Genomic DNA, 21,280 nt, shown 5'->3' on the forward strand with positions numbered 1-21,280 from the left:
TTACTATGACGGAAATCCTGTCTTCTCTTGTTAGTAACCAATCACAACCCTCGTTCAGAAGAATTGACAGGTGCCCGTCAAATCCACGTGGAGGCAGAGTTGCCGCATTGTTTCCGAATTCCAAGAATCCCGTCAGTTTCACTGCATAATTTCGAAGGTCATCAGGATTGTGACAACTGTGCAATGTTGGGACTAGGGGACAGGATGGAATTGTCAGAGCTGTTGTGTAGAAAGTCATAAATCTGTAAATGGGTGTTCAAAAGAGCCACCGAACTTCACTCCTTGAAATAAAATAAGGTATATACACATGTTTTATGCTATTAGGATTTTTTTTCTCTGGCATAGAAAAATGATATTTTGTTTAATTTAAAAAATACGTCCCCATATTTCTATGAAAGAACCTCTAAAATTCACTCTTAAAGTGTAATTGTTTATGTCATAATTTTGAAAGGTACATCAAAGCACAATGCTCAAAACATTTTAAAGAACGTGCTTTCAGGAGTAAAATGTTGTAGAAATTTTAAATTTATCTTTCAATAGCTGAGATGTATCAATTTTAGTGAATTACTGCAACCTGGTATTTTTTTTTATTTTGGGCCCGAAGATTTTTTTTCAAAACCAAATATAGAATTTAAATTATTGCAGCAATGATATTTTTACATTCAAAAAATGAATACTGTGCATTCGTTCCTTAATTGCCACAGATACAAAAAGTTTGAATAACTCGTCCTCGATGCAGTTCAGTAATATGATATTCCGCTTCAAGAATAGTCCTTTTCTTACGACGCTATATCAACATCTAACTTATCCAGTGTCTGAATGATATGAAGGTGATAATGCCGGTGAAATGAGTCCGGGGTCCAGCACCGAAAGTTACTCAGCATTTGCTCGTATTGGGTTGAGGGAAAACCCCGGAAAAAACCTCAACCAGGTAACTTGCCCCGGCCGGGATTCGAACCCGGGCCACCTGGTTTCGCGGCCAGACACGCTGACCGTTACTCCACAGGTGTGGACAAGAATAGTCTTGCTTATCCTCACGTTATATTGGAATTCTTTCAGTATCACAAAGAGCTCGCATGCGAAAACGCCCACTTTGCATACCAGTACCATGCACAAAAGCACCAGAGTGAAACAACCACACCTGTTTGCGATCTCAATGTCTGGTATGTAGCCTACATGTGTCTAAATTTTTGCCTCTCACTGCTAGTTTCGCTATCCTACTTTCATGAACGACGTTATAAAATATAAATTTGGTTTACTTTACGAAAGTAATGACGCAGCTGATTCTTTAAGCACAAAAGAGAGAAAACGGAAAGAAGTAAAGAATCAAGGCGCTGAATGAAACATCATTACAAATATAAACCCACAAGTTACTTTTTTTTTTAACTCTGGTAATGCAAATTAACTTCGTATAATAATAATAATAATAATAATAATAATAATAATAATAATAATGTTATAAGGTTGTATTCTATCACCAACTTTATTTAGTATTTATATAAATGAAATTATTTTAAAATGGAACCAAATCTACACATCAGGAATCAAAATAACCAGTGCTCTAACATTAAATACCTTACTCTATGCCGATGATCAAGTCATAAATTCCAATTCAGAGGATAATTTACAAAGAGGATTACATACGTTAAATAAAATATTAAAAGATTTTGGGATGGAAATTTCAGCACAAAAATCAAAAGTAATGGCATTTTTAGGACAAGATCCAGTCAGAAGTAAGATAATACACAATAACTAATGCTTCGAACAAGTACAAAATTTCAATTATCTGGGTTGTGGAATATCTTATCAAAATGAAAAAGATGTGAACAAGAAAATTACTAAATTTACACAAATTCTAGGAATAATAAACAATACATTAAAAGCTAAATTAGTACAACAATCTACAAGAATAAAAATATATAATACACTAGCATTACCCTCCCTTTTATACGGAAGCGAGATTTGGACATTAAAGAAAAAAGACATGAACAGAATCAAAGCAACGGAAATGAAATTTTTCAGGAGGACAGCAGGATATACTCTTTTAGACCGAAAAAGGAATGAAGAAATTTTAGAACAATTAGAAGTAGAGTCAGTAGAAGAAAAAATCAACAGATACAAATTAAATGGGCTAGATCATGTAAGAAGAATGGAAAATTCAAGAATCCCAAAAATTATAATGCAGTATAAACCTAGATGACATCGTCGACCAGGAAGACCTTTTAGAAGACTGCTAGATGGGGCCGAAACAGGTCTACAGAGGCCTAATTCGTGAAGTATGATGATGATAATGATAATAATAATAATATTAATAATAATAATAATAATAATAATGGACTTAAGGGAAAAATGTCATAGCCGCCGACAGACTCCAACACCGAATGAATGAATGAATGAATGAATGAATGAATGAATGAATGAATGAATGAATGAATGATGAATGAATGAATGAATGAATTTTTACTTCCCATTTGACACTCGAAACCTTCGCCTTCTGTTTCACTGGAACATATGTATGTATATCCCTGGCAACACGCAGTAATACGAACTGGCTGCCAAGATATTAAACTGTAATATGATATGTAAAATGGGGCATACGTCAATTGAGCGCTACGACAGCCTGGTCTGGCAGTACAAATCACAGTTAACAAGGTGTCTCCTCTTGGTACGAACAAGAAATTTAAATAAAGACTTTATTTTTAAAAAGATAATTGTGAGGGTTAAATTACAGAGGTGTAATGAAGGCCTGTAACCTACTTTCATGCTAACACAATTTACACTGATAAGCCGACCTATTTTTCAGCTCTCGCCTCCAAATTAAACATAGCATTGTGTTCGAACTGATAAAAGAGCTATAAAAAAAATAACAGCATAAATATTATTGTTACGGCACATGAGACCGACCACCTATGTTATTACTGGCATGATGCAATACAAATTCCTCATTGATGTTTGTTGCTATAAATTCTCCTGCGTTTAAAAAGAAAGTAGATTCACTATGTAAAATGAATTGGTCACTAAGAGCTTTAATAGCAATACGGGAAAATAAATAAATAAATAAATAAATAAATAAATAAATAAATAAATAAATAAATAAATACATGGATGGAGACAGACAGACAGACAGACAGACAGACAGACAGACAGACAGACAGACAGACAGACAGATAGATAGATAGATAGATAGATAGATAGATAGATAGATAGATAGATAGATAGATAGATAGATAGATAGATAGATAGATAGATAGATAGAGTAAGTAAGCAAATAAGTAAATAAATAAATGTATATATAAATAAATAAATAAAAATAAACAAATAAATAAATAAATAAATTTGTCGCATTAAAACATGAGCACATAATAAAAAATATATTCTATAATTTCACAAAAATAATCGTTTCATTTTCATACTACACGTCATTATAACTTACAATATCCAACCTAACGAGTTTAAGACTCACATCCGGAAGGTCATAGGTTCAACCCCGACCAATCTGACGAGTTTTTCATGGTTTCACTCAGCCACAAAGGCAAATGCCGGATTGGAAATTTATATCCCAGGATTCATCACCGCTTCAATCACCAATATCATAAACATTAATCAAAATGTATGAACCTCCGGGTTCCTTAAAAGGCAGTAAGTTAGTAATTAAATGACACTGTTTAAGCAGCGGGAATTTGACAATAATTCCTGTGCGTCTTGCTATCTATTCACAACTCATCATGCTAGTACGCGAACTTTAATGAGCTTATGTCAAAATTTCTCCTCGAATTGTCCACACAGATGTCCAAGCGAGATAGACAAGTATAAAAAAAAATATATCTTCCAGACTAACTGTAAGAGTGTGAGTTTTTTTAATCAACATGTTCACGCATTTTTCCATACTTTGCCATGAGCCACTACCTCGTAGTTTTTTCAGATTTAACTTTAAACTGAACACATATCAACAAATACTTAGAACTGAGTGTGCTACAAACCATGAGAAAGAACTTCTAAAAAAGATAATATACTAGCATTTATTACTACCAAATATGAGAATGTATTCTGTACAAGATGGACACTTGAATATATTCTACTATGCTTCCATGTTGTGAGTATGTAATCAAAAATGAGTAGGCACTAAAATGTTTTTATTCTTACTAACAAGAGTATTTACTAAACAATAGTGTAGTATATGCTATATACTCATGTTTATTCTTATCACGCAATAGGTCCATAAGGATACTCACCCCGAGAAAAATGTTCCGCGAGGAGTCGAAGCCGGCAGCATAGATACGTGCCACCCGCGGGTTGGCGCGGTCGCAGAGCAGACGGCATGCAAACCGCGATATCGTGCTCTGCAGCACCTTGTTCTCGCCCGTCTTGTCTCCTGGGATAGTATCCATCACCACGAAGTCGATCGGGGACTCCGACGACCGGCCGATCTGTGGGAAAAAGAAAGCATTCCTTACAACATTGATGAAAAATCACAACAATTTTATTATTTACCGGTATTTGGCCTGAATCACTTGACACTTCTGAACATAAATCATTTACGTTTACTTGTCCTATTCACCCCTTTCCTTATACTGTACTCGAATTTTGTCATATTTTTGTCATCTTTAAAAGACTGGGCTTTTCCATAAAGCTTCTACTGCATTAGTTGCCCCTGAGAGGAGGAACACAGGCTGAGGACTGCCATCGCACGTAAGCCCTTTGATAGGCCTCCCCCCCACCCGCGCTACAGTTTCAACTGGGGACCGCTCCCGAATTCTCCTACAGCCTACAGAATAGAGATGGGATAAACTATTCTTTTTAAGAAACAGTTTCGACTGTAACCGTTTCATGAACGAAACTGTTCCAAAATAACAGTTTCAAAGAAACAGTTTCATAAGAATATGTTCACAACATCAGTGCCAATTGTTCCGACTGTTTCAACCTCTCTCTGCTTTGGGAACATGTTTCAAAGCCCTTGAATCGTCTTTAAATCAGCTGTTCAGTGTATTATGACAACGAAAGATAGTTTTCGTAGGTTACTGTTAAGGGTACAGTAAATAACTACAATTCAAAATAAATCTATTTTAGTAAAAATAATGCATATAACCGTAGGAGAGTTAAATAACGATGACATTAGCCGATGATATTTTTCGCGGTATATTAATAATTAACACCATGTCAGGGCACCATGAATATATTCTCCATCAATGGACAGCTAATAATTAGTATCAGATTTATTAGGGAATTTGATTCGTACAATTAAATTGCGCGATCCTACATAGACTACTGTTGCACGAAGGCCGTGTGGAACTTGGATAATATATCTACTTTCGATTGGAGGTCAATGATAGCGCTACACATGGCCTTTGCAGACAACAAAGAAGAGGAAAACTGTTTAGAAACTGAACTGTTTATATATTGGAACCATGTGGAACGTTAAGTTATTACTGGAGCAGTGTAACACTCTTTGAAACGGAACAAGTTATATCACGAAACTGTTTCGATCACCTTTTTCCACGTAGGCATCACCGCGGTCCAACCCAGGTCCCACGAATACTATGAGCTCTTTGGAAGAGCCCACGATACGTAGCACTACCACCAGCAACTAATAACCACACACCACGGGGTCCAAGTTCTGTGACGGCCAGCAGCCCGAAATATAGGAACGAAACTGAGATGATGATAAAAGAGGGGAAGTGTAACTGAATCAATCATTTCTAAAAGGGTCTTATTCCATTTCATGTTGAAATCAGTTAACATAATCGTATTGGTCTCACTTAAATACACCTTTCTGTTAAGAAAGGACATTATGTCACGCATTTTATTAAGATGTATACAAGCTTCAAAACATTCACAGCACTTTTGAAAAGGCCCAATCCCTGATGTAAGGCCATTTTCATGGAGATCTTAAAGCTGTTGTAATTTTAAATTTAAAATTTATAAAACAGTTATATTACCGGTCCTGTATGGTTGTGAAACTTGGACTCTCACTCTGAGAGAGGAACATAGGTTAAGGTTGTTTGAGAATAAGGTGCTTAGGAAAATATTTGGGGCTAAGCGGGATGAAGTTACAGGAGAATGGAGGAAGTTACACAACGCAGAACTGCACGCATTGTATTCTTCACCTGACATAATTAGGAACATTAAATCCAGACGTTTGAGATGGGCAGGGCATGTAGCACGTATGGACAAATCCAGAAATGCATATAGAGTGTTAGTTGGGAGACCGGAGGGAAAAAGACCTTTAGGGAGGCCGAGACGTAGATGGGAGGATAATATTAAAATGGATTTGAGGGAGGTGGGATATGATGATAGAGACTGGATTAATCTTGCACAGGATAGGACCGATGGCGGGCTTATGTGAGGGCGGCAATGAACCTTCGGGTTCCTTAAAAGCCATTTGTAAGTAAGTAAGTAAGTTGTAATTTTAAATAAGGCCCTTGGCAGACATGACTGATTCAATCAAGATGTCGAAATGAGTCCGAAGTCCAATGTCTAAAGTTGCCCAGCTGAGAGGATAAAAAGAAAGGAGAGAGCATTCGAAGCAAATATGCTTGATATCGGTGCGACGGATATGACGTCAAACTGCACATTTTATGTCCCATAATCCTCCGCGAAATACCGCCAATCGCCAAATATTCAATTGCTACTATCGGTTTCGGTCATACGTAAACGGTTTAGAATGGATGTGGAGGTAACAGGAGCATTAGCAGATTATTATATCAATGTAAATTTCACTGTATATTTATTGAAAGTGTTATGGTTGTGACATGGACTGAACATTTCATTTCCACATTCTTTCTTTTATCAAGAAGAATGTTGGCACTCCTTCACATGTGAAAGCATAGGGGGACATATCAACGGACATATTCTACAGTTAAGCCGGACAGAATATTAGCTTATTTAAAAAAAAAAAAAAGTAACACTTGCTGAACTTGACTACACTTTTGAAATATTCACAACAACATGAACAATTTGTAATCGTAATAATATGAACAAAACAGCTGATAAACACACCGGAAAAACAGATGAACTGAGAGTAATTTGACGGCCATACTAGTGCACCTTTTTGGTTCCACCGTTTCAAGCTTATGCCCCAGGGTTGTTGCCCAGAAATTCTACAAGTAGCCATTTTGAATCAGCTGTCATTCTTCCGCTTGTTCTTTTTTCAAGTTTCATGTTCTTACGTTTACACTTAATTTCCATTGTGAATGGGCCTTTAGTCAAGTCATTTGGTTGACTATACAAACTCCGTACTCAACTTCAAAGAGTAGTGGCTAAGATTTCGGTCTCTACTGATTAGAGAATGATTTCATTTGCATTTCTGCAACCGGGCCTACGACGAACAAGTAATGATTCCAATTCTACGATCAAATATGAAATAAACCTTTATGGATCATATCAACAGAAGCGACAACTTAAACTCGATATTGTCTGTGCTTCTTTAGGATCTATTAGCGCAAGATTTTAATACATGTCGTAGGCGTTGTAATAAACCATTTTAATACATGTCGTAGACGTTGTAATAAACCATCATAAAGGCAAATGAAGAAAAAAAACTTAATGCTCACTACGTTTATGTAACGACATTTCTGAGCTGCAGGGATTCTCCGTTGTCTATTTACAACGATAATTAACAGCAATAAAACATTTGAGAATTCCAAAAGAAATGTTATCATAACATTCTGTTCTCTCTACAATCTAACCGTGGTCCCTGTTTCTAATGTCCACAGAGTCCTCTCTTCCGGGTTCACGTAGTAAGGATTCCAAAAGATTATTCAACCACGAAAATGCAATATATACTCCGTTGAAACCAGTAAACCCATTTTACTTCAAGAACGTTCTCTTGAAAGTAATTGCATTATGACGAAACGAGGCTAAAATTATTACCGTAAAAGGGAATATTAATTTTAAATGGTCAACACCTTACGTAGCATGACGCAAAGAGATAAGTAAAGACGTACAGGACGAAGAAAGCCTTGAAATGTTGTTGTCAGCACAAGGAAGGCACGCCAGGAAGCCTGATACCACACAAGTGGGAATGACATGGTATTAAAATAGATCGACGGGGAGGGAAGCGTCTGCCCTGGAGGTGTTTGTATCCCCTTTCGCTTTTCAAAAGCCCCGATACTCGATAGCCCGACCACCATGGAGTTACTTTACGCAACTGTTTTGTTTGGCAGGTTTGTATTAAAGATACAGCTTAACACTGCTTTGGAAGTCCATAATTTTGGAAGTTCTTCACGTAAGAGCATAAAAAGATTGTGTTAGACCATACGCTCGACTTCGTTTCCGAACGCTTCAACTAGTTCATAAAAAGACTGCAAGAGGAACGATAATTTCTAAGACCTTCCTTAGACTTTGATTATTCATGTTTTTCATGAGTATTGGATACAACGTGTCCAGAAATATCTTCGCCACACGAATGAAACTGACATCAGGACGAAAATTAGTACATTATGCAACGAGCCTATAAAGATAGTAATTAAGACGCAAGTATGTTTGTTTATGAAACGAGCGCAAGCGAGGCAAGTTTCATACGACTTTTTATGCTGGACCATATTTCTAACTTGAAATTATTCAGAAGTATTTATTTTATTTGTATCTGACAGAAGATCGGAAGTGACCTTGTTCATAGCTCGTGAATTGTGAGATGTGCGCAGACGCGAAAGTATTGATTTTTTCCGAGGAACAATAATGTCATTGACCTTGATGTAATGCAGAGAATGTATAACCAGGAAATTGTTTTAGAATTGAAAAACGAGATGACAAATTGAATTTGTTTGAATATTATTTACAATTAACGCTAATTATTATAGTAACAGAACATAACCTTCTGCGACAGTATTGGATTTCCAGCCTCCGTGACGTTTTCCTCGTCTTTCGATTGCATATCCTAGAATAATCGAAAACCTGAACTTTAATGAATAGGTGTACTTTAATGACATGCATTAAAGGACTGCTACCAGGTGTACAATTACTACATTTCGGCATGGTCGAGCATAAACATATTTACAAGATAAAAATCTTCACCGTCATGGTAGAATTGATCAGGTCTCATGTTGTCATTTCGGTATCCGTCTTAATTCATGATTAAGATAATTTCTACAGCATTAATCGTACCAAGTAATTCTGTAACTTGAGGAATTCTATTTACAAAATAAACTTCATAATTTAATTTGAAAACTTAAAAATAAAACAACTAAAACAGTGAGGAAAAACGACATTGGGCCACACAAGGAATCAGAAAATCTAATTAAATAAAACAAGAAATATTGCACTCTGTAAAGATAAGAAGTCCATTACACTTTATCAATCTTGTCAAATCCTGTTGAGTTCCAGATAATAGGCTATTTGTGGAAAACAACGTTGAGGAATTTCTACGTCCGCCAATCATTTTACAAATTTAGAGGTCACTCGGTATTATACACAATTGAACGAAGTCGTACTATGTCGCAAGATGTTCTTCAATCATATAATAATCAACAACAGGAATATACAGCATTCAGTCGCGAAGTCTAAATAATGTTTAATATTTGAGAAATTTATTTAAAATATTACATCCTATTAACAACAATAATCGACCACTGTAGTGGCTGAGTGGTCAGACCTCCGACCTGTCACGCAAGCAGCCCGGGATTTTTCTTTGAAAAAATCCATAGTGACACTTGTGGGAGACAGGGTCGCAGTTGGAGTTTTTCTCGAGGTTCTTCCTTTTTCCCCATATTAGGTATTTACATCATTCCGTTACCATTTCTCCATTTAGTCATCATTCCATAGCATTCCCCAATCGTCGGCTGGGAAGGGGTTGGTCTTGGAACGAGTTGGGTTGCCTGTTCGAAACCTGGGTACGCAGCGAACTTTAGTGTAGTCAGCCGGTGTGAGTTTGGGAATGCGCCTAGCTTCAGGGTTAACGCAATAGATCGCAGTGCTGGAGCCATATTGCCTCTCTCCCGTAAATTCCATTCCAACAATAATCGAAGTCATGTAAAAAAAGTGTGCGTAAAAGAATGTAAAATCGAACAAATTCACAGGTTTAATCAATCGTATTAAACGAGTATTCTACCAGTTCAATGTGCAAGAAATGTGTGCTGAATAATGTGTTCTTGAAAAAGTTAGCGCTTCCCCTGCAACATAATTCGTCTCTTCTAGTTTAGTAGTCTGAGCCAATATTTTGGGTTTGCCCTGCGACACAGAATAGCTCACAATAAAATTTAAAATGAACAATTATATAAACAGGTTTCAGACAAAAGTGAATAATACATAAGAAAAAAAAATAGAACCAAGTGTAATTTAAACTGAATGTACACCATAAAGATGCTGACGAAATATCGCTACAGAAAATTTTATTATGGTGGTGACGATGGCATCTTGAAGATCTCTCGTCAGCTTGTATTTTTCCCTCCACTTTACAAAGGCTTTCGGAATGGTGCCTCTCGCTCCGAAGAAGAGACCGGTAACTGTGATTTTTTCTATGTTGTATTTCGCCGATAGGTACTGAATCGTGGGCTCGTAGATCTTCTTTTTCTCTTCATTCACTTCAGATGGTTGAATGACTGAGATTTCAAATCTGATGGTAGGATCAATTATTTCGGCTGTCTGTTTATTCTTATTTATAGCTACGACATCGATCCTACGATTGCTTCCACCATCAGCAATACAATGAACTTCCTCGTGAACGTCTAGATTTTTGGATCGAAGTGCATCTGCGATCATAGAACGTATGGTGTTGTGACGTTTAATTCTAAGTACTTCTCCCTGTGGGCAACTCCCAAGCACATGTGGTAAAGTTTCATACTCACTGCAGTGCCTACAGTGGGTTATGCCTGTAGAGCGACCAGGGAGAGAACGTACTGGTGCCACCATCGCAGTCATTAAGAATAAGTTATCACACAACCACGGGAACAGAAGTCCACCAATTTCGTTCTAATACTTATTATGGCAAGTTACTTTAATTTATTTTAGCATTAGACGCTGCCAGTCCTGTTCGCCAATTGTTCTTACACCACGGATTTTGTCAAGCAGACACTGATTCACTTTTCTGAAAACACGTAACTTTATGACTACTGTATTTATTTTTCTAGCAAACCATTAAAATTAGAACAAAATATTATACTTTTGGTTCAGTGGACTGTATTGTACTGTACTGTACCCGCATAAATCAGACTCATGTCCTTTATAGCCTCCCCTATGCTTGCCCAATCTTTTCGTTACTAATTGACACTTGTGCAGCTTTTGATATTCCATAGAAAATCTGTCTACGTTTTACTTTCCGCCATTGAATTCACTATCCAAATACACTTCCTTCAAACTCTTTTTTTCCATTCTCGACCTGTACCATTCTTTCACGGCATGAAACAGACGGTAGAACTAAAAGTTCTACGTATTCTAATCCGCAACTATTTTTATAGGATAACATGCCACTGTTTAATTAATACAGCAAAGTCTCTGGAGTAATTTCCATGCAACTGTATATGTTGAGGTTCATTCGTGTTACCGTACATTGCATGTCGCTGGTGTCGCGGACAAGTGAACGCGATTATCAGCTTACACTTTCCCCAACACAATTTAATTAACTGCTCTTTACAAGCATCGCAAATAATGTTCTGTGACTTACGCGGAAGAACGATTTCAACTGGATAGTTCCGTGACAGAACGAGTAAATACATGTGAACTATTTCCACAACTGCATGGAAATTGTCACAGCCACAGGACATCAATATATGTTTCAAATAATAATGTATATCGATTTTTTAAAGAGTCGTCGATTGGATTTCTTCCGTGCTGATGTTAATATTCTACGAACAAAATACGTATGAGAAATTAAATTTCAGCTGAATTTAATACGTGACAGTTGCAATGGCGTAATTTCTTACACGTCATTTATCAATATTCTGAGAAAGCAACTGAAAATTGCTGAACTGATTTAAAAGAGTATTTTATTACCAAAAAAGTTACCACCTTATACATAACTGAGAACCCGGAAAATGTGTCCAAGAGGTACTTAATGAGCCCAAGAAGGAATTAAACAATCACTAAATTTAATATTCCACAGACAAGCTAACAAAAACTAATATTTCTGCTCCTCGTTCCAGTGAATCAGGTAATTCGCTATTTGAAAATCAAACATTTATTTATTTCTTATTTTGCTAATAATTGTAACATAATAGTACATTATGCAACGAGCCTATAATGATAGTAATTAAGAAGCGACCATTATAGGCGAGTTTCACACGACTTTTTATGCTCGACCATATTTATAACTTGAAATTATTAATTTTATTTGTATCTATCTGACCTTGAGCAATACCTCGTAAATTGTGAGATGAGCGCAGACGCGAAAGTATTGATTTTTTTCCGAGGAACAGATGTCCACATTGACCTTGATAGCCTATAAGAATCTACAGAGTAAACTAAATATTAACTTTGACATAACATTGAAATTAAATTAGACATTGAAAAACGAGATGACAAATTGAATTTATCTGAATATTATTTACAATTAACGCTAATTATTATAGTAACAGAACATAACCTTCTGCGACAGTATTGGATTTCCAGCCTCTGTGACTTTCGCTAATTCTCTTTCGATTGCATATCCGAGAATAATCGATACTTGCGGTTTTATAACGGTACAAAGCTGACTGAACACCTGTACTTTAATGAGTAGGTGTACTTTAATGACATGCATTAAAGGACTGCTACCAGGTGTATAATTACTACATTTCGGCATGGTCGAGCATAAAATATAATATATACAGAAAAACTTTAGCTCGCCCCTGAAAGAGTTGAACTCGTGCTCAGGGGCGGATTCCTGAATTGAAATTAATAATTATACAATACAATTTGTCATATGTCTACTATGCAATTATAGTACATAAATTTAAATTTACAATTTTTCAATTTTTATAAAATCCATACATAACTTTTTTAATTTAATACTAGAACTATTAGAATTGACAAGATTAGGATATTTAAATATAAATTTATTATATATTCTTGGGCCTAAATTACTACTATAATTAAATACTGTAATAGTGTTGCATTTTGGTTCAAACAATCTTAAAGAATTCATACCTTTTGTTTCGTAACTATGAGAATACAGTTCAAAATTATTTAGATTTTTATGTATGCATTTTATTAATACGAGTACAATATAATAAATTTGTCTCACGTTAAGTACATTAAAATCTAAAAACAAATTTTGAGATGGAAAATCAATAGAAGACATATTTTAATTATTTTCTTTTGTAATAAATAAAGTGGATTAAAATTGGATTTAAATGAGCTACCCCATCCTATAATTCCATACATAATTACCGATTGAAATAAAGTTAAATATATTGTGCGTAATAAACTTATTGACAAGTAATTCCTCAATAAAACAAAATAATATACTATTTTACGTAATTTATTACAAAGGTAATTAATGTGTTGGCATTAAAGATAAGACATGAATTGAACACCATAAAATAAAACAGCACTGAAGGCCGTTCTCAATGCAGTGTCTCATGTACAAAACATAAGAGACTAGTTCAATGTCTCAAGAAAAATTAATACACTGGACAATATAAAATCAATACCTCTTGACAAATATGAATTGCACTAATATCAAAGCAAAACACGCGACCAGTTCTGACAAAGAAATCTCGCCGTACTCAAGACATGCAGTGCCATGAATAGGACGTTCCTTAATGACAAAGTTTCTCGCTACAAATTTTCACAGCAACTACGGTCTGACGAAGGAACCACAAAGAAATGCGAAGTGTGCATTTCGTTACCGTCAGAGGTGACAACTGAATTACGTAGAAAAGTTATCTTTCAGCGCCAATGAACATAGAGTAAGAACTTTTGACAGGAACTAGTATGTAGGCTACATAGATAGTGAAGCGCCTTGAATACTTCATTCAGTTTCAACAGAATATGATTATTTAATTTCTCTGCCTACAACCAAAACCTGACAATCAACTTTGTATCAAAGTGCGCAACTATCCCTACTCATCAGTTACTCCCACGCTTTCATATCAATACTAAGCAAATTCCCTTCACACTTCAGAGTAAAAAAATTAGTAATGTCAATATTGTGTATAAAAATTGCTTACTGCTGATGTTAAAAACAATCAGGAAAAAACCCATCGCAGGCCTATGAAAATTTCCTTCCTTACTTTTTGTAATGTGAAGCAGTAATTAGGAGAGGGAGAGACCGATTTATTAGCGAAGTGATATCTCCATATTTTTATTACATGTATTCGCGGGGATGTTCTGGCGACTTCGTTAGAATTAGCTTCCCACACAGGTGTTTCGTCACTTGTCAGCATCGGACAGATTTAGGGCCACCTTGAGCGGGGTTTCGTATATAGACTCGATGAAGCATAAAAGCCGGAGTCGGACTAGACCCGTGGGAAAGATACTGCCAAGCTTGGGTTTCCCAAAGAACGGGTATTCTTGTGAGATATACAAACTAATTTGAGGTTATGGGAAATCCAAAGTCTAAATTTAGAGATGACATATTTCGCGCCCAATAAGAAGAGATCTCGGTCCAGCTTATGAGGTCACTTTGGACCAATAGGGAATAGATTTTAGGCCAGTTAGTGACGTAGTTTTTAACCAATAGGATAGTTAGTTTTAGCGTAGGATAGGTTTTTATAAATAAGGGTGACGGGGAGCGGAGATGACGACTACTATTCCGCTTCGGAGCGGAGATCATCAAAACAACTTTACATCGTGTCGGCGGCCCTACATACAGGGCAGAATAACTACTTCGTTTGGTGTCGACAGGACTACTATTTCGCTTCGTGTCATAGTGTACTGGACAGAGTATTGAATTTGTAGTATCGGATAGAGCCTATTCAGAGCCGCCATAGAGTCGATACAAAAGGCGACCAACGATTGAATTATATGTCAGCCGGAAATACATATTCTAGGGTTTACCAAGTGGATACGACAATAAACTTATAGTTTTGAAGTTTACGCTGCCTTTTATTTAAGTAGCCGGCTTGGTATTATTCCCGACATCACCCTATACCACAACAGTACCTCGGCTACCCTGAGTGAATCTCACGCAACATCGAGACGCACCCACCCTCAAATGGCGCCCAACGTGTGGTCACAATAACCACTCACCCTCAAATGGCGTCCGACGTGGGAACACAATAACGACACCCACCCACAAATGGCGTCCAACGTGGGAACTCAACAACGATTCCACCCTCAAATGGTATGATGCATTCTGCAAGTACTGTAGCCTTGTTACGTGCTTGCTATGGTAGAACTGTTGTAATTCTTGTAGATATTATTTTTCCATTCTATATTTAAGGTTAAATTTTGTTTGGAAGTGCCATCCTGTATATTTTAATCATGTTGTTTTTAGTTACCTCAGGCCGAGGTACATATAAAACCAGTGCGCCAGCTGTGGACGAGTGACTATGCCGTAACGTCGAGCGGAGTAATCAGTGCTGCGCACACACACGGAAAAATAGTACTCGAGCTTTTACAGTAGGGGCAGTTGTTGTGACCGCGAAACATATTTGCGGAGTTTGAAAAAATATATACATATTTGCAGAGCTTGATAACACCGGCTCTAATATGAGTAAAATAACGGGCATTTATTACTTGAACTAAACAAACCTGAGCATTGAAAGTTATTCTAAAAGAACATGTCTTGGGACAAAAGGACGTGTTAACCACCCTAATCTCAGTAAGCCAACATTTCAAGCTTTATCACCAATTCATCTTTCTTATTAAAACCATCATAGGAACCCATTTAATTTAGTTTAAATAGAGGCAAAGTTGGTAATGCTTACCATGAAGACAGACTTTTTTTCGTTAAAAATATCTTACCATTCAGAAACAATAATGCGAATACAATGAGAATAATAATAATAATAATAATAATAATAATAATAATAATAATAATAATAATAATAATAATAATAATAATAATATTTTGGGTAAGTAATGATGAAGAGGTAACCTTTGAAATTGGTACTATCTCAGCATTCGCCTGCAGAGACTTGAGATACCACGAAAACTCGAAATAAGGATAGCCGGTACCCAGGATCGAAGCCTGCACCTCCCGAATGAAAAATGAAAATAATAAAAACTGCACTACCCTGCTCGGTTAATAACAATAACAGTCGTGGCGGTGGTAGTATGGGTAATGTCATGGTGGGATGAGAGCAATTCGTGGAACAATAATCTGTATAAGAACTAAACCATATCGCTCGCATGCTCAATATTTCAAATAACAATAAAAAAAAAAACCTGCCAAAATTAAATACACTTTCTGTATCTTTTTATAAGCGAGAGTTCACAAAATATTCCACACTTCTTGCATTTTATTTATAAATATTACGGAAGTAACACGTACTGAAGAGCTACCCAGTTTTTTTTCTAAGTTTCACGAAAGGAATTTTGTTACAGCAAGAAATCTGAAACTCTGAAATACTGGAGACCGTGAGACAATTTCTGATCGTTTCTGCAGGCTGAACATTCAGTGAACCGTGCCGAGTTCATGAACATTGCAAGCATCTACATAGAACATGCATTTAAGTGGGAAGAAATTAAATTTCTTCTGCCTGATGATTCATCCAGCATTTTTATCTTCAAAGATCAAGAACAATCTACTAACGGACTGAGCCAAGAAAGAATAGCTAGGATGCGTGGGCGGATTTAAGTAGTCTAGAGCCTAAAGCAAGCTGTTCTGTTCCGGAATTCCCACGCAATCAGTATTACGGCAGATTACGATGTAGCCTGATTAAATAAACTATCAATTCGCTTCCATCTAGAGCATTAAAGAAATGGAAGAATCGATACGCTTGAAGTCGCATGAAAACTCTTATCCCCAAATAAAAATATACTTTCAAAACTCTCATGCCTCTACCTACAATATTCATTTTTCTAATACTACTAGTACTGCAGAATGTTAAGATTCTTAGAAACATAATTTTAAAACAAAGTGCTAGAGCACTCGAAACTAAGGTACAGAGCGATCCAAAAGTCGCGGACATTAAAATTATAGTGTCTATATTGAGTAGTGCAGTTGGGAAGTGCTGTCGACTACCGGTAGATAGCATCATAGGTATTAACAGCAACAAACCTAGATGTCATTGTGATGTGTATGTATACACCCACGCTTGCAGCAGTCCTTTGTTTATTGCTCGGCAAACATATCATTTTCCCAAGAGCAACGAGTTTTCATTGTTGAACATTATTTTTCCAATCGTTCTGATGCATGTGTTGTAGACGAATTTCTTAGCAGTTATCCGGATGTGGCAGTTCTTAACAATTCGACTATAACGAGATTAATTGCCCGTTTTAGGGAATGTGGATCAACGCTTCTTGACAATGATGAACGTGATTGTTGATTCCAGCAGGACAGTGCCACATGTCACACCTAATGAAACCATGCAGTTTTTGCGCGAGTTTTTTGGCGAACATATTTCTCAAGGATTATGGCCCTCACGTTCCCCCGATTTGATGTCGCCAGATTTTTCTCCTGTGGGGTTATCTTAAAAGAAAGGGTATACAAAAACATAGCGCACACTGTGGAGGAATCAAAGAGGAACATAACAACGAAGATTAACAACATCAGTGTACGCGTGCTCAAAAAATGTGGCCGCAAACATGGTAAAAAGAGTTCGTACATGCATTACTGAACGGAGCTGCCATTTTCAGCACATGTCGTGAAAAATGATATAACTCATGTGAAAACTGATGTAGTAAACGTAATAAATTCATATATGTGAATGTAGTATTAAGATGTGCGCGACTTTTGGATCGCTCTGTAAATAAGCAACATACACTAATCCCATTTAAGTTAAAGTACAATAAATTCTTTAAACCTATTTGACTTTAAGACAAATAACTAAATATGAGGATCTTAGCGCCTTTTTGACGCTCAGCGGTGCTTGTCAGCTTAGCCAGTGCTAATAGAACATAGTTCAAATAAATGTTGATATACGTATGTGAAAAGCAAGAGAGCCAAAACCTTTGAAGTCGAAATAAATTGTAGGGCCAATCCTTGATGTTCATGATGATCAGTATGATGGTGATTATTATTTCATTTAGCCAATTTTGATTTCAAGATCCACAAAAAAAGTGAAAATATATGCTTTCTTTAACAAGGTCAATGCGCGGACAATACGTGATAAGGACGAAGAATATCTGAACAAAAAAGGTGACTGTGAACTGCAAATCTGCCATTCAAATTCAATGTTGTTTCTCATCCCTGTTTCGCAATACACTCAAAATTCCTTTCAGACGAAGCACAATATAAGATGTCTTCATTCCGTAGTATGGACGAGCGGACATAATGTAACAGCTAGCGACTAAGAGCATAAAGGATGCTGCTTTTAGTTCAGCAGCCTCTTAAGTGCTTACACATCAAAGTGCTACAAAATTAAAACGTATGAGATATTTGACTTCAGGCCTAGCAACTGCTTATTCACTAGGGACAAATATTCTCACTCTGCAGGGAGATACAAAAACACGGAAGAGTCTTGTTTGGAACATCAGTACAGTAAATTTCACTAATTATATGATCTTCTAGGTCCTGTACAACGACGTCTCCAAGTGAATATAGCGACGGAATAAATGCTGAGTAGACGAGCCAACTTGTTAAATAAATACAATACATAACTGGGTGGAATTAATGTACGGTAATTGCATACATTTTAAGAGCTTATTCCTTGAATAAAGTACAACAAAAAATTCTAATACTATGCTAGTCCCAAATGAGTACTTTTCTCAGAGAAAAATAACTTCTCTCTAAATGTTAACACTGTTTTCCTTGATAAGTGCTATTCGTACAAATCTGGTTTTTACTCAAATCACTAGAGAAACTGACAAGGAATGATTTATTCCTTTACAGTTCCTAATTTTCTAATTAGCAATCCACTTAATTACAAAACACACAAAAGGTTTTTGAATCGCCCCATGCAGAAAGGGCTTCAGTCCATTAGACCTAATTCTGAGAAAACTAAGAAAAACATTCTTTACACTGTATTCCTTTCTGCATAGAACTCTGAGCCTGACGCTTCAGTTTCTATCTTTCCAAGCATTGGACTGAATAACTTTCTGCACAGGCCGATGGAGCCAGCCATAAAGATATGATTTCCATCAATATCTCGTTTTTTTTTTTTTTTTTTCAAAATTTGTGACTGAAGCCTTTCTGCATGGGGTGATTTATTTTAACGTATTTCATTGTCCCTTCAATCTGCACAGTCACATCACTTTAACCCTGCATACAGTATACGTATACCAATTCAACCACTTATTCTCTGAGACGTTGGCTATTATAAAAAGCCACTTTTCGGAATGAGGATAGTGGAAGTGTGATTTATTATGGTCTAGCGCTCAGTTACCTGGAAACACCGTACTAGCTTAGCAGCTCAGGAATTTTCCATTATTTTAGTTAGTAGCCTCAAAATGAGTGAAAAAATAACATTTGTATTAGAACATCAATAACTTTGTTTTAGTTACAACGGAAATATAGTGGGTGAGTTCCAAGTGTTACCATTCCAAATTCTTTGCAGGGTCGCAGATTCTCATCATAAACAGTGACTCTTTACATGCAGTCACCTATTACTGTTAACCACACAACCGGGAGTTTAGGTACCGGTACTTGTGAGTGCCTAGTCTAAATTCATAACAAAAATGATATTTGTACGTTTAACCAAAGATCCCGGGTTCGATACCCGACCCCGGAACAATTTTTCCCTCAAGATTATTCAAATCAACTTTACAGGGAGTTATACCTGAAAGCTTGATTTGCATAATACACGTCAATATTCGTTAACAGAAAACCACAGTTTAAGTCACACAGAGTTAGTGTGCACTCAATGTTGGTTGCTTGACGGTTGTCAGCCCACTTTGAGGTCTGTGGATATAGAGGGAAGTTGGATCGGTGTCGGGTAGAGTTCCCGGGTAGCTCAGTTGGTAGAGCGTTGGTACGTTTAACCAAAGGTCCCGGGTTCGATACCCGGCCCCGGAACAATTTTTCCCCTCAAAATTATTATTATTATTATTATTATTATTATTATTATTATTATTATTATTATCATTATCATTATTATGATAATCATCATTATAGGTTAAAAGTTTTGGAACTTTAAGTTTACTACTACCGCTACCACTACCCGTTCACATAAAACATTACTGAATTTAGAATGTGTCCTTCTTGCTGGCAGTTTTATATTGCAATGTCAATGAAGACTTGACGAAGAGGAAATAGAAGCGGTAGATATTCCAAATCCTTCTCGCAACGAAGTCCTTGCCGCGATGTCTGCGATTAGTAGATTCGTTAATGTTTCTAGTAGTCAAATTACTGATGTCACTTCAGATTTAAATTGCGTGGAAAATGCAATTATTCATAGTACTGGATCAAGTGCAAGACAGAAAACAATGTTTGACTTTTTTATTAAATAAGCACTTTGACAAGACAGCGCATTTGTTCCGACATTTTCTGAAAGGAAAGAAAATAAAATAACCTTTTATCGTGCATAATTACAGTATTTAATCCTTCAATTACTTTACAAATATTTATGCTGATTCAAACCTTTGTGTTAAAAAAAAAATTAAAAAAATGACCCACTCTCTCTAATCCGCGGTCCCCTGAAGAGCATCTTATCGAGGTTTCACTGCATATATCCATCCCGGCGTAGATTAGTTGGCAAGAGCATTCAGTGCGTTAAACTGAGAGGTTCTGGATTCGAACCCCGGTACTGAAATGTACTTTTCTCCAAAACAATAGTACACCGTGATTCAAAATGAAAGAGCAGATTTCAATTTTGTATTACAGACAAAGTATCGAAGATAGAAACAAATTGTTCATGTCACTGGATAGAGGAAGGTTCAAAGTTTTATACTACAGGCACTGGACACTCAACATGAGCACCATGTGTTGCGCGAGAAACATCGAGACTGTAGTCCAGTTCATTCCACACACGCATCAACTGATCCCTGTTTATTGAATTGACAGCTTCAACAATTCGATTTCTCATATCTTCAAGAGTAGCTGCCAAAGGTGGGACAAACACTGTGTCTTTTATGTACCCCCACAGATAAAAATCACAGGGAATAAGGTCTGGTGACCTGGGAGGCCAAAAACAATGAAGATGATGATGTTCACCTCTTCCAAGCCAACGTTATGGAATGGTGATGTTCAGATAACGCCGTATCTCAAGATGAAAGTGAGGCGGGGCGCCATCTTGCAAGAAAATGAAGTCATTGGAATCTTCATGAAGTTAAGGAAACAACCAGCTTTGCAACATGACATCTCGCGAATTCCAACACACAAAAT

General features: G+C 36.5%; 1 protein-coding gene across 4 annotated transcripts in view; it reads right to left on the reverse strand.

Annotated features, from left to right (window-relative positions):
- Positions 1-21,280, reverse strand: part of Pli (E3 ubiquitin-protein ligase pellino) — a 513,023-nt gene that overhangs the window by 117,951 nt on the left and 373,792 nt on the right. For all 4 annotated transcript variants that reach the window (XM_069825471.1, XM_069825470.1, XM_069825469.1 and 1 more), the window contains one exon: positions 4,233-4,427. In XM_069825471.1, coding sequence (XP_069681572.1) covers positions 4,233-4,427 — 195 coding nt within the window. The remainder of the gene's footprint in view (positions 1-4,232; positions 4,428-21,280) is intronic.

This window comes from Periplaneta americana, chromosome 5, assembly GCF_040183065.1.
Source record: "Periplaneta americana isolate PAMFEO1 chromosome 5, P.americana_PAMFEO1_priV1, whole genome shotgun sequence".
Taxonomy (NCBI): Eukaryota; Metazoa; Arthropoda; class Insecta; order Blattodea; family Blattidae; genus Periplaneta; species Periplaneta americana.